Source organism: Ziziphus jujuba, chromosome 11 (genome assembly GCF_031755915.1).
Source record: "Ziziphus jujuba cultivar Dongzao chromosome 11, ASM3175591v1".
Classification (NCBI taxonomy): domain Eukaryota; kingdom Viridiplantae; phylum Streptophyta; class Magnoliopsida; order Rosales; family Rhamnaceae; genus Ziziphus; species Ziziphus jujuba.
The window spans coordinates 18,715,702-18,728,016 of record NC_083389.1 but is presented as its reverse complement, the minus strand read 5'-3'; the positions used below and the strand labels follow the sequence as shown (position 1 = coordinate 18,728,016).

At 38.1% G+C, this 12,315-nt stretch overlaps 1 protein-coding gene across 7 annotated transcripts; it reads left to right on the top strand.

The window, feature by feature from the left end:
* The first annotated feature begins 1,922 nt into the window (after positions 1–1,922).
* Positions 1,923–6,711, top strand: LOC107432888 (disease resistance protein RPV1-like). Of its 7 annotated transcripts, XR_007238549.2 has the most exons (7): positions 1,923–2,051; positions 2,519–2,944; positions 3,072–3,115; positions 3,217–4,323; positions 4,641–4,925; positions 5,024–5,862; positions 5,954–6,711. XR_007238549.2 is itself a non-coding variant. In XM_060812523.1 (5 exons), the coding sequence occupies exons 2-5, from the start codon at positions 2,595–2,597 to the stop codon at positions 5,276–5,278; spliced, it is 1,020 nt and encodes a 339-aa protein (XP_060668506.1). In that variant the 5' UTR covers positions 1,923–2,051; positions 2,519–2,594; the 3' UTR covers positions 5,279–6,711. The 7 variants fall into 7 exon arrangements, 1 of the variants encoding a protein (XP_060668506.1); XR_009634706.1 differs by lacking the exon at positions 3,072–3,115 and having other exon boundaries at positions 4,194–4,323; XR_003058059.3 differs by lacking the exon at positions 3,072–3,115 and having other exon boundaries at positions 3,254–4,323.
* Positions 6,712–12,315: the final 5,604 nt, after the last annotated feature.

Below are 12,315 nucleotides of genomic sequence, written 5' to 3'. Positions count from 1 at the left end.
ATATTATATTAGAGCCCACGGATTTTTCCATGGTACCGTAAGATTGGATTTATCCCACAAGTTATTATTGCCATTATATCGTGAGGTTGGGCTTAGCTCACAGATATTATTGCCACAGACCATAAGATTGGGTTTATCCCATATGTTATTATTACCACGGCATCATGAGGTTGGATTCAGCCTACAGAATATTTATTGCCACAGACCGTGAGGTCGGATACGTCCCGAGGGCTTACTATTTCCACAATACCTTTCGGATATTAAGGATCGTGAGGTGAGTGTATTCCACGGTTTACAGATTGGTACAGCGAATGGTACATGATATATGTTTGAATATATTGTTGGTTTCAAATATTATGGTTATTTATGCATTTTCATATTTATTTCGTGGAAATATATTTATAAGATTTTATGCTTAATATTTATATATTGTTTAAGATATTTTATGATATTATATGGATCATTCATTTTTTTTTTTCACTTTGAGCATCGATTTTATGATATTAAATTGGGATACAAGATCGGATTTTATGAAATGATTTTTAAATGGGGACTTGTACTGTTGTGGATTTATTTTATATTTATACATTGAAGTATTATTGATATTGCTGGTGTTCGTTGTCTGCGTTTTAAAGTGAGATTCCGTTGGACATTTTCTAAGGATTGCCTAGTAGAACTTCACTAGACGGAACCACCAGAGAGATCTTGAGAGGGTTCCTAGGACGGATCTTGTCATATTTACACTGTTAATCTATTATCCTTAGCATGTTTGGCACATTTAATCTTTTTTATTTTTTTATTTTTTTCTTTTTTTTTAACTAAAAAGTTAATATAAAAATTTTAAAATGTTATAAATTAAAACATTGAATTTTTTTTTTTACAGATATAAATTAAAACAATCAATATAAAAGATTTAGAAATGTTATATATATATATATATATATTTTTTTTTGTTGAAACAAAAAATAAATTTTTTTCAATAGATAAATAAATGAAGTAAAAAGAAAATTGATAAGGTGATTAATGACCTTATGAATAGATTTTTTTTCAGCACATATAGTACAGTCTAATCGTAAAAGTCATTAATTCTTGATAAAATAATTCGAATTATATTTTCTCATTCTAATAAAAAAAAATTATATCGTTTCAAATTTTTATATCTATTTTTCAAAATATTAAAAATATTTTATTTTACAAAATTATTGTTTTTGGCCTTCTTTAGTGCTTAGTGCATACATTTGGACTCATAATTATGTGGAAGTTACACTTTAGTCTCATCTACTTAACAGAATTATGGATGGAAAATAGATAAGGGATTAATGGTGCAAAAATTACTTTACTTTTCAATATAAAAATGTAAAAATAAAAAAAAATAAAAAATCTAGAATATGCATAACACACTAAAAATTAGGATCCAGCGGTGCAGATAACCACATATATATTTAATCGGTTATTTATTTTCAACACAGTAATAATAAATAAATAACTTTTCTATAATGCTCATCGTCGTTGTCTAATCTATAGTGGCCGTTGATAATATACAGCCTGTATTTATACAAATATCACAAAATACCACCCAAATAAAAGAAGAAAGAAGGGAAGACAAATAAAAAAAAAAAAAAAGAAAAAAAAAGAAAAGAAAAAGAAAACGAGATCTGGTCACGGATATAAAGTGTTAACAACAATATTGGTACCTTTTTTACTTAAAGTTCACAGTCAGCATGCACAAGTAAATAAAAAGGTTGTAGTGAAATAAAAATCCCACATCAAGAAAATCAAAAAGTGATTAAACACTTTATAATTTGATAAAATCACTCTCGCACTGCCGTGCTTTAGAGTCCAAGCCCAACAACAAGCCCATTTTGTTTTATTCACCAAAACAAAAAAGCCCATTTTATTTTTAAGCCACTTTAATAATCATTATTGTTTTAGTTTTCAACGAAATATGTGAGTGGAGAATCAGAGTGGAGTTCGTCTCTCCTTTTGCTGGTTGATTTTGTTGTTGTTCGAGTAGGAACATTGAAGGTCATCTTCTCCAGTGTCTCCTAAAGGTAAATTATCTAACTCTTATTGTATGCTCTATTCTTAAATGATTTATGGTTTATATGTTCTAATCCTTCAGACAAATGAACTTGTATATTTTGTTTTGGTTGCTTGCTCCACCTCACTGCTGACCCATGGATTAACAATCTTTGATTGTTCCTTAATCCATGGAAGCTTCCCTTTCCTGATGAATATTTATAATAAAACACTTTGTTCCACGAAAAGCTTTAGATAAGAAATTCAATAATGGAATGAAATAGTCAACAAACTCATAAAGCTGGAATATATTAAAAATTTGAAATCCTAGCTACCTTCAAATCTCTATGTGAATCTGATAAATTAGGGTTCTTTCAGCTATATCCTTGGACTTTTTCCCACTTAGAAGAATGGATAGATCTTGTTCATTAATCAATTCTTGTTGTTGTTCTTCTTCCTCTGGACATCAAACTAATTATGATGTGTCTTTGAGTTTCAGAGGGGAAGACACCCGTCACAGCTTTATCAGTCATCTCTACGCAGCTTTTCGTCAAAAGGAATTTACAGCTTCTTAGATGATGATAAACTTTAGAGAGGCAAATCCATTTCTCAAGAATTGTTGGAACTTGGAAGCAATCAAAGATTCTCGCTGTTCGGTCATCGTTATCTCGGAAAACTATGCTGACTCGACTTGGTGTTTGGATGAACTTGTCGAGATTGTTAAATGCAGGAAGGACAATATACAGATTGTTCTACCAATTTTCTATCACGTAGATCCATCTCATGTACGGAAGCAGAGTGGAAGTATTGGGGAAGCATTCGAAAGAGATGACCAAGATTTTAGTGACCACTTAGAAAAGGTGCAAAGCTGGAGGGATGCGTTAAAAGAAGTAGGCAATCTAGCTGGATGGCATTTATATGATAGGTAATTGAGTAATTGATTATTACCATCTATCCTTGTTGAATGAAATTTTTATTCTTATATATGCTTATGTACTTAATGAATTTTCTTCTATTGAATGATATTTTCCAATTTTATAATGGGAGAAAAGTGACATGACAAATGCCAGATTTAAGGAGTGTCACCTGTTATATGGTAAATATCATTCAATAGAAGAAAACTCATATGTATATATTACCAATTGCAATTACCTGTTATCTCTCACTATAGATCTATTGTTGTTTAAATTTCTTAAGGGATGAAGCAAAATTTATACAAGACTTCATTGTAGAGGTATCAAGTAAAGTTGGTCTTGCACGATTAAACATTTCAGAGGACCTCTTTGGAATGGATTCACGACTAGAGAGACTAAACTTATGTGTTCATACTTCATCATTGGACGATGTTTGTATTATTGGAATTTGCGGAATGGGTGGAATAGGAAAGACAACTCTTGCCAAAGCTTATTAAGATTGGAAGTCTTCTCAATTCCAAGATAGTAGCTTCCTTGCAATGTTAGAGAAGTTTGTGAAAAGAAGGAAAATGGTCTTGTGTATTTACAAACTCATCTTCTTTCAGATATTCTTGATGGGTTACCTACAAAAGTAAGGGATGTTCATGAAGGAATGGACATGATAAGAAGTAGATTATGCCATAAAAAAGTTCTTATAGTTCTTGATGATGTGGAGAAATTGGACCAGCTAAAAGTATTTGCTAAGAAAAATAGTTGGTTTGGTTCTGGAAGTAGAATAATTGTAACATCTAGAGATGAAAGTAAGCTTAGTAGTACATATAGAGGATCTATAAGATATAAAGTTGAGCATTTAAATTACCGCGAAAGTCTTCAACTATTTTCTTGGAAAGCCTTCAAAAGCATTCAACCATCAAACGATTACATAGAGCTGTCCAAACAAGTGATAGCTTATGCCAACGGTCTTCCATTAGCTCGAGAAGTACTAGGTTCCTTTTTATGTGGAAAAAGTATAAACGAATGGAAAAGTGCTTTGGATAGATTAAAGGAGTATCCAAAGAAGGCGATTGTTAAAGTACTTCAAATCACTTTTGATGCACTTGAAGAAACAGAGAAAAGTATTTTTCTGGATATTGCATGCTTCTTCAATGGGTTGAATAAAGATTATATTATATGAATCATGGATGCCTGTGGTTTCTTTCCAGAAATCGGGATAAGAGTCCTTATTGATAAATCAATCCTGCACATTTGTCATGATAACAGAGTGTGGATGCACGATTTACGACAAGAGATGGGCAAGGAAATTGTCCGAGAAAAATGCTGCACTGAACCGGGAAGGCGAAGTATGTTATGGGATAATGACGATTTATATCATGTTTTAGAAAATAACACGGTAAGGGTCCTGCTGATATAAAACCTTGGTTTTGACATTTGTATTGCTTAATATCTCAATTTTATAAATTTAGGTACAATTCACCTTGAGATGTCCAGGTTTTCTCTCCATTTTATTTTTATTTTTTTATAGCAATAATTAGTTTTCCAAATAGTGATCTAGCAGCAACAAAATGCACTTAAACCTTTTTATTTGACTTGTATGTAGAAACAATGTGTTTTATAGATGAAATATATATCTAGCTATGTATAAAGACTCATAAATTTTATTTCACTAATTATCATTATTATTATTATTATTTTTTTCTTAACTATCAGGGAACAGAACAAGTTGAAGCCATAGTATGCCATTTTCTAACACAGAAAATACTTAGCTGGGAAGCCTTCTCAAGTATGAAGAAACTAAGATTGCTCATTATTGATTTTGGCTGGGGAGACACAGATTGTCACGCAACAAAAGTTGAATATTCTAAAGAGTTATGGTTCCTTGAATGGTTTTATTTTCCTTCTGAAGATTTTCCATCAGGTTTCCAACCAGATGGGCTTGTTGAATTGCAGTTGTTTGGTAGCAATATCAAAGAACTGTGGAACAACCCCATCAAGGTACCAATATTAGAACCTCTTATTTTATAGTAATCTCTTTGGAACGTAAATATATAATTTTCTGGCAAAATAACATTTCCTCATTTTCAATATAGCAGCCATTCCACAATTTGCAACTCATTGACCTAAGATATTCAAGAAATCTTAGCAAGTTTAACGACTTCAGGATGGTTCCAAATCTGGAAAAGTTGATTCTTCAATGTTGTTCAAAACTACTGGAGGTTCACCCATCCATTGCATATCTCGAAAGGCTTACTTTACTAGATCTGAAATATTTCACAAGTCTAGAAAATCTTCCAGCAAGCTTAGATGGTTTGAAATCTCTCAAAGTTCTCGAGCTTGAAGGTTGTTAAAGGTTTCGTTACTTACCAGAGGACCTGGGGTATCTAAATAGTTTGGAGCAGCTTAATCTGAGAGGTACTGCTGTAAAATACCTACCATCTTCCATTGTACTTCTGAAAAACTTTAAGACCCTATCATGTGGTGAAGGACCCTTAGGACCACGACAATGGAAAAATGTTATCAATATCATTGTTGGCAAAGATCTTTCCTCAGCTGGTCTTCATTCTTTGAAAAAATTGGAATTAAGTAGCTGCAGTCTTGAAAATAGAAGGTATCCTCAAGATTTTGGCTGCTTAGTTTCTTTAGAAGATTAAGCCTCAGAACTGTTTTTGTTGCCTACCTGTCAGTATCAATAAACTATCCAAGCTTAGGTATCTTGATGTGAGGCTTTGTAAATATCTAAAATCATTGGGACCAGAGCTTCCAACTAGCTTAGAAATGGTAAAGGTTGATCACTGTACTTTATTGGACACCTTTCTTGATCCACTGAGCCAATGCACGTTGCGGTGTTCTGCAAGTTGTGTGAACTGCTTTAATTTGGTGGAGGCAAGGCAGCAAAAGTACAGCAATTGCCTCCTTAAAAAGTTATCTCCAGGTCTCTCTACATTTCTCTGTGTTTAACTGTTAGTATATTTTTGTATTTGATGCTTACTGTTATTAACATGATGGTTCTTAAATGTTTACAGAAGCCTTCTAATCCAATGAAAATGTTTGATATTGTTCTTCCTGGAAAAGAAATTCCAGCCTGGTTCACTCGTCAAAGTTCTGGGTCATCGATAAGTTTACAACTAGATCCAAATTGGTGCAACAGTAAATGGATGGGTTTTGCTTTCTCCGTATGCTTTGTTTTTATGGGCTTCTCAAGTTTTCTCTGCAATGTAAAAATCAATGGAAATGATTGGGGATTGGGACAGTTGGAGTTTCCTCGATGCCATGAGTTCTCTATGCCTCACCTTTGGTTATTGTATTTGCCTCGTGAGATCTATTTCCATATAGAGTGGCAGAACAACAACTGTGGTCGGGTTGAGGTTTCCTTCGAAATACATAACCAAATTAAAGGAAACTACACGAACATGGCCATTGGATTTTGTGGTGCTCGTTTGGTATATGAGCCAGACATAGAAGATCTGAGCTGAATTGCCTGCAACTGCATTGAATTTCCTGATGAGGATGTGGATTTCTTTTGCAGAATGAAGAATGAAAGGAATTTAAGAAATAACTTCACTTTTCCTTCTTAACTTCAATAGAACTATCCAATTTGTTTTTGTTGTGTGCAAATATGCCACATTTCAGTTTTGGCAGTAAATTAGAAGGCCATCTAAACCAAATAGCACCGACCTAGACAAACTAGAGAATTCATGCCTGCTTAGATGTCAGTTTGGCGGCATTATGGTGGGAACCATATCAAAACACTTGAAATATATTTGATAATATTTGTGACTGATATATATATATATATATATACACACACACACAAAAGGAGTGTCAACTTTTAAAGATAGTCTGTGTGACAGGTTTTATTTGGGCATTAGAAGGTGTAAAGATGAAAACCATAAATTAAATGCTGAAGAAATGTTATTCACGCAACATAATAGAAAACACGAAATATCTTACATTTGAATTATAAGAAACTATATCCTTAGAGATTTGCCATTGATGAGGTAAGCCAAAGGCACAGTAATCTATATATAGCCGAAGATATAACTTTATTCTGTGATAATCAGAGAACAATTATCTGTATCTAAAGATCCAGAAGAATGAAAGAAGCATTCTAATGAAAAAAAGACTTGAATCAGTGTGTTCATGCCTAAAAATAAAGGTTCAGCTCCAAAAATGAACTAACATGGAGGTTGAATTGTTCATCTTGGAATCCAAATTTTTATAAACTTTCAGCTTACCATATTTAACCACCACCAGAATTCTGTAATTTTAGATGCTTTGTATTAGCTTATAAAAAGGGAAGTTCAAACCAACTAAACTAGCAAAAGCAAAAGAGAAAAAAGCGAATATAGATTTTTTACTCTGTTTAAACATATTGAAATATCCTTAAAAAGAAAAGGAAAAAGAAAAAGGAAAAGAGAAAAAAGAAAGCAAGGCAGCAGGGTAGATTCTGTCCGCTTAGTAAATAACCCCAAATCAATGATACTTCAAATTTTAGTCTATTTCTTGCAAAAAATGGAGTTTGAAAATTTTAATCTACAACCATAGAATTAAATATAAATCAATTATTAATTTCTTTATCTACATCAAGGCACTATAAATATTAAGAGAAATGTTAATCATAAATTATTGCAATGTTGCTTTAAATACAGGTAAGCATTAACCATAAAGAAGTGTAATAAATTCTTATGTCTTTTTGGTATATAAGCAACAAAGATTTTACTAATGATAACTTGTTGGTATAAGCAACAAAGATTTTACTAATGATAATAATTATAAAACCAAGTGAAAAAGACACCAGGACGAAGCTACTTGGGTCAAAGACTACTTAGTGTCACGGTTAAAGCATTTCATCAAACACTTGGTGAGCATTCTCTCCATTATGGGCCTTATAATCCACTTTGGGCCTATTTTGGGCCTTACAATGGGCCAAGCCATGTACATATCCATTCTAGATGTTTCTTTAGATATTTTATGTAAAGTAGGTGGGAGTAGGTGGGAACCATTCTCCACCGTAGGATTAAAGCAATTATAGCCGTAGGATTAAGCTTTGTATGCCTATAAATAGGTGGAGGCCTCATTTGGCCAAACCATCCAAGAATCCAAACTTCTCTTGTAAAGCTCTCTCTTAAGCAATATACTCTCATTCTTCCAAACTCTCTTTGTGCTCTAGCTTTCTTTGCTTAGCTTTCTCTTTTAGTGGGCAAAAGGCTTACTTAGTTGCAACAAAGGGTCGGAATAGCAACTAAGGCCGCACGGCTTGAAGGGTAAACAAACAAGTCCGTGACAAGTGGTATCAGAGCCAAGGTTAAAGCTAGCATCTAGAGCAACATGTCTTCCTCAGAGGTTGTGATTGAAGAAGCAAGGGGAAGGGAGGTCATCCCCGAAGCTGCAAGGAAGGGACGTGGGCGTTCAAAGTCGAAGGACGTTCTCACCGCCATGGAGACCAAGGTGGTCAAGATGGAGTTGGCCGTTGCCGACATGTTGGAGCGGCTTGATTGTGTGGAGCAAGGCATGGGGGAGCTCGATGGCCGAGTGGAAGGCCAAGTGGGGGAGCTTAGAGGTACCATGCAAGACACCAACGAGGCCAACACCGAGGCATGGCGTCATGAAAGCCAAGCTTTCCAAACAAAGGTAATTGAAACCTTGTCCCTTATGCAAGCTCAATTAGATGAGTTTAAGAAGAGTTTAGAGGAGACTCGTGAGGATTGGGCATTATGCAAGAGAGCTGCAACTAGTGGCACGGCCACCACCCAACAAATAGTCTCTACTCCAAGGGTAGATGTTCCCAAGCCCAAGGAGTTTAGTGGGAGAAGGGATGCAAAGGAGTTGGACAACTACATGTGGCACATGGAGCGATACTTCGAGGCCTTGGATTTCCAAGACGAGAAGCAAAAGGTAAACACCGCTACCCTATATCTTACTAATCTTGCTGCGGTGTGGTGGCGTAGAAAGCATGAAGAAATGAAGAGAGGCATATGCGCTATCAATTCTTGGGAAGATTTAAAGAGTGAATTGAAGAAACAATTCTATCCCGAGAATGTGGCGAATGAAGCTAGGAAACGCATGAAGGAGTTGAAGCACCAACGTTCCATCCGTGAATATGTGGAGCAATTCTCCGGGTTAATGCTCCAAATTCCCAACATGAGTGAGGAGGATCTCCTTTTCAACTTCATGGATGGGTTGCAACCGTGGGCATACCAAGAGCTTCAACGAAGGGGAGTACAAGATATTTCCACTGCCCTCACCACGGCCGAAACGCTTGTCGAATATAGGCAAGGTGAGTCTTCCAACTCTAAGCCTAAAATTAATTACATTAAAGGTGGGGGAGCCAAATTCCATAAAACTCCCCAAAGTAACGAGTTTCCAAGAAGGCCACCACTACCAACCAAAGATTGGAAGAAAGGAGGTAAGCCCGAATTCAAGCCGAAAGAAAATTGCTTCTTATGTGATGGTCCCCATTGGGCTAGAGATTGTCCGAAGAGGAAGTCCTTAAATGCCATGCTCGAAGAGAGGGAAACTCACGAGCACACGCAAATGGGTTGTATACAACTCCTTAACTCACTGAAGGCTAGTCCAATCCCAACCAACAATACGAAGAACTCCCTAATGTACGTGGCGGCACGTATCAACGGGAAAGATGCCCAAGTCATGGTAGACACCGGCGCATCTCACAACTTCGTAAGGAAGGAGGAGGCCATGAGGCTTGGCCTTAAACTCGACAAAGGTCAAGGGTGGTTGAAAACGGTGAACGCGGAGGCTAAACCGCTAGATGGCATGGCCCGTAACGTGGAGTTGCACCTTGGCACTTGGCAAGGTAACGTAAACTTCTCCATTGCTCCTATGGATGACTTTGATATTGTACTTGGCATGGAATTTCTTAGGCAATTCAATGTGGTACCACTCCCTCGCTACAACACGGTGTGTATAATGGAGGGAGGCCCTTGCATGATTCCAACAATGCACAAGCCAAGTACTTCCAACCGCCTCTCCGCCATGCAACTCAAGAAAGGAATAAAGAAAGGAGAGCCTACATTCCTTGCTACTCTACGCGAGGAAGAAGAAGCTACTTCCAAGGAGCCACCGAAGGAGGTTAGCCAAGTCCTTGAGGAGTTCAAGGATGTCATGCCACCACAACTACCCAAGAAACTTCCACCAAGGAGGGAGGTGGATCATTGCATCGAGTTGGAGCCCGGTGCGAAACCACCCGCAAAAGCACCATATCGCATGTCTCCACCGGAGCTAGAGGAGCTAAGGAGACAACTTAAGGAGCTTCTGGATGCCGGTTATATTCAACCGTCGAAAGCACCTTATGGAGCACCCGTCTTGTTCCAAAAGAAGCACGATGGTTCATTAAGGCTATGCATCGATTATAGGGCGCTCAACAAGGTTACCATCAAGAACAAGTACCCTATACCGTTGATAGCCGATTTGTTTGATCAACTTGGAGGAGCAAGGTACTTTACTAAACTTGACTTGAGGTCGGGGTACTACCAAGTTAGAATTACGGAGGGTGATGAGCCAAAGACTACATGTGTTACTCGATATGGAGCATATGAATTCCTCGTCATGCCCTTTGGTCTCACCAACGCACCCGCCACTTTCTGCACTCTCATGAACAAGATCTTCCATCCTTACTTGGACAAATTCGTGGTGGTTTATTTGGATGACATTGTCATCTATAGCAAGACGCTAGAGGAGCACATCCACCACCTACGAATTGTGTTCAAGGTTCTAAAGGATAATGAGCTTTACGTGAAGAGAGAGAAGTGCTCGTTTGCAACCAATGAGGTGTATTTCCTCGGCCACAAGATCAAGGATGGCAAGCTGCACATGGATGAAGCCAAAGTGAAAGCCATCCAAGAGTGGGATCCTCCAACCAAGGTGAGTGAGCTGCGATCTTTTCTTGGTCTTGTTAACTATTACAGGAGGTTTATCAAAGGGTATTCTGCCCTAGCCGCACCACTCACCGATCTGCTAAAGAAGAACAAGACATGGAGTTGGTCCACCCAATGCCAACAAGCCTTTGAGGACTTGAAGGAGGCTATTATGAAGGAACCCGTGTTGGCATTGCCCGATTGCTCCAAACCATTCGAGGTGCACACTGATGCTTCCGACTTTGCCATAGGGGGCGTGTTGATGCAAGAAAGGCATCCAATCGCATTTGAAAGCCGCAAGCTCAACGACACGGAGAGGAGGTATACGGTCCAAGAGAAGGAGATGACCGCCATCATCCACTGCTTGCGCACTTGGAGACATTACTTGCTGGGGTCCAAATTCGTGGTAAAGACTGACAACGTGGCCACAAGCTATTTCCAAACTCAAAAGAAGTTAAGCCCCAAGCAAGCTCGTTGGCAAGACTTTCTTGCCGAGTTCGACTACAAGCTCGAATACAAGCCCGGTACAGCCAATGTAGTTGCCGATGCATTAAGTAGGAAAGCCGAACTAGCTTCGATAACCAAGTTCCAAGGGGAACTACCCAACCTACTAAAGGAGGGCATGGACCATGATGTTGTGGCCAAGCAACTCCTACAACTTGCCATGGAGGGCAAGACTAAGAGGTTTTGGGTTGAGGACGGCCTTCTCTACACTAAGGGGCATCGCATCTACGTACCAAGGTGGGGCAACCTAAGGAAGAATTTGATCAAGGAATGCCATGACACCAAATGGGCCGGCCACCCAGGGCAAAAGCGTACGAGAGCTTTGTTGGAGACCAACTATTATTGGCCACAAATGCGGGACGATGTCGAAATGTATGTAAAGACCTGCCTTGTTTGTCAACAAGACAAGGTGGAACAGCGACAACCCGCAGGTTTATTGGAGCCACTACCAACTCCGGAGAGACCATGGGAGAGCATCTCCATGGACTTCATCATTAGCTTACCCAAGTCCGAGGGATGTAGCACGATAATCGTCGTAGTTGATCGATTCTCCAAGTATGCTACATTCATTGCCGCGACAAAGGAGTGTCCAGCTGAGGAGACGGCACGGCTATTCTTCAAGCACGTGGTGAAGTATTGGGGACTCCCAAGATCAATTATAAGTGATCGAGACTCAAGGTTCACCGGAAGGTTTTGGACGGAGTTATTCAAGCTCATGGGCTCGGAGTTGCATTTCTCTACAAGCTTTCATCCACAAACCGATGGGCAAACCGAGCGAGCTAATGCATTATTGGAGCTATATCTACGGCACTTTGTGAGTGCCAATCAACATGATTGGGCAAAGCTGCTAGATGTTGCCCAATTCTCCTACAACTTGCAAAGGAGCGAGTCCACCAATCGAAGTCCATTCGAGTTAGCCACGGGGCAACAACCACTCACTCCACAAACACTTGTTACCAAGTATGGAGGAAGGAGTCCTGCCGCATTCAAGATTGCCAAAGGTTGGC

Excerpts from the sequence above, each read along its gene's own strand:
- LOC107432888 (XM_060812523.1), top strand. The coding sequence starts at position 2,595 with ATGATGATAAACTTTAGAGAGGCAAATCCATTTCTCAAGAATTGTTGG. Across the intron at positions 4,324-4,640 it reads ATGTTTTAGAAAATAACACG|GGAACAGAACAAGTTGAAGC; the intron begins GTAAGGGTCCTG and ends CTTAACTATCAG. Across the intron at positions 4,926-5,023 it reads TGTGGAACAACCCCATCAAG|CCATTCCACAATTTGCAACT; the intron begins GTACCAATATTA and ends TCAATATAGCAG.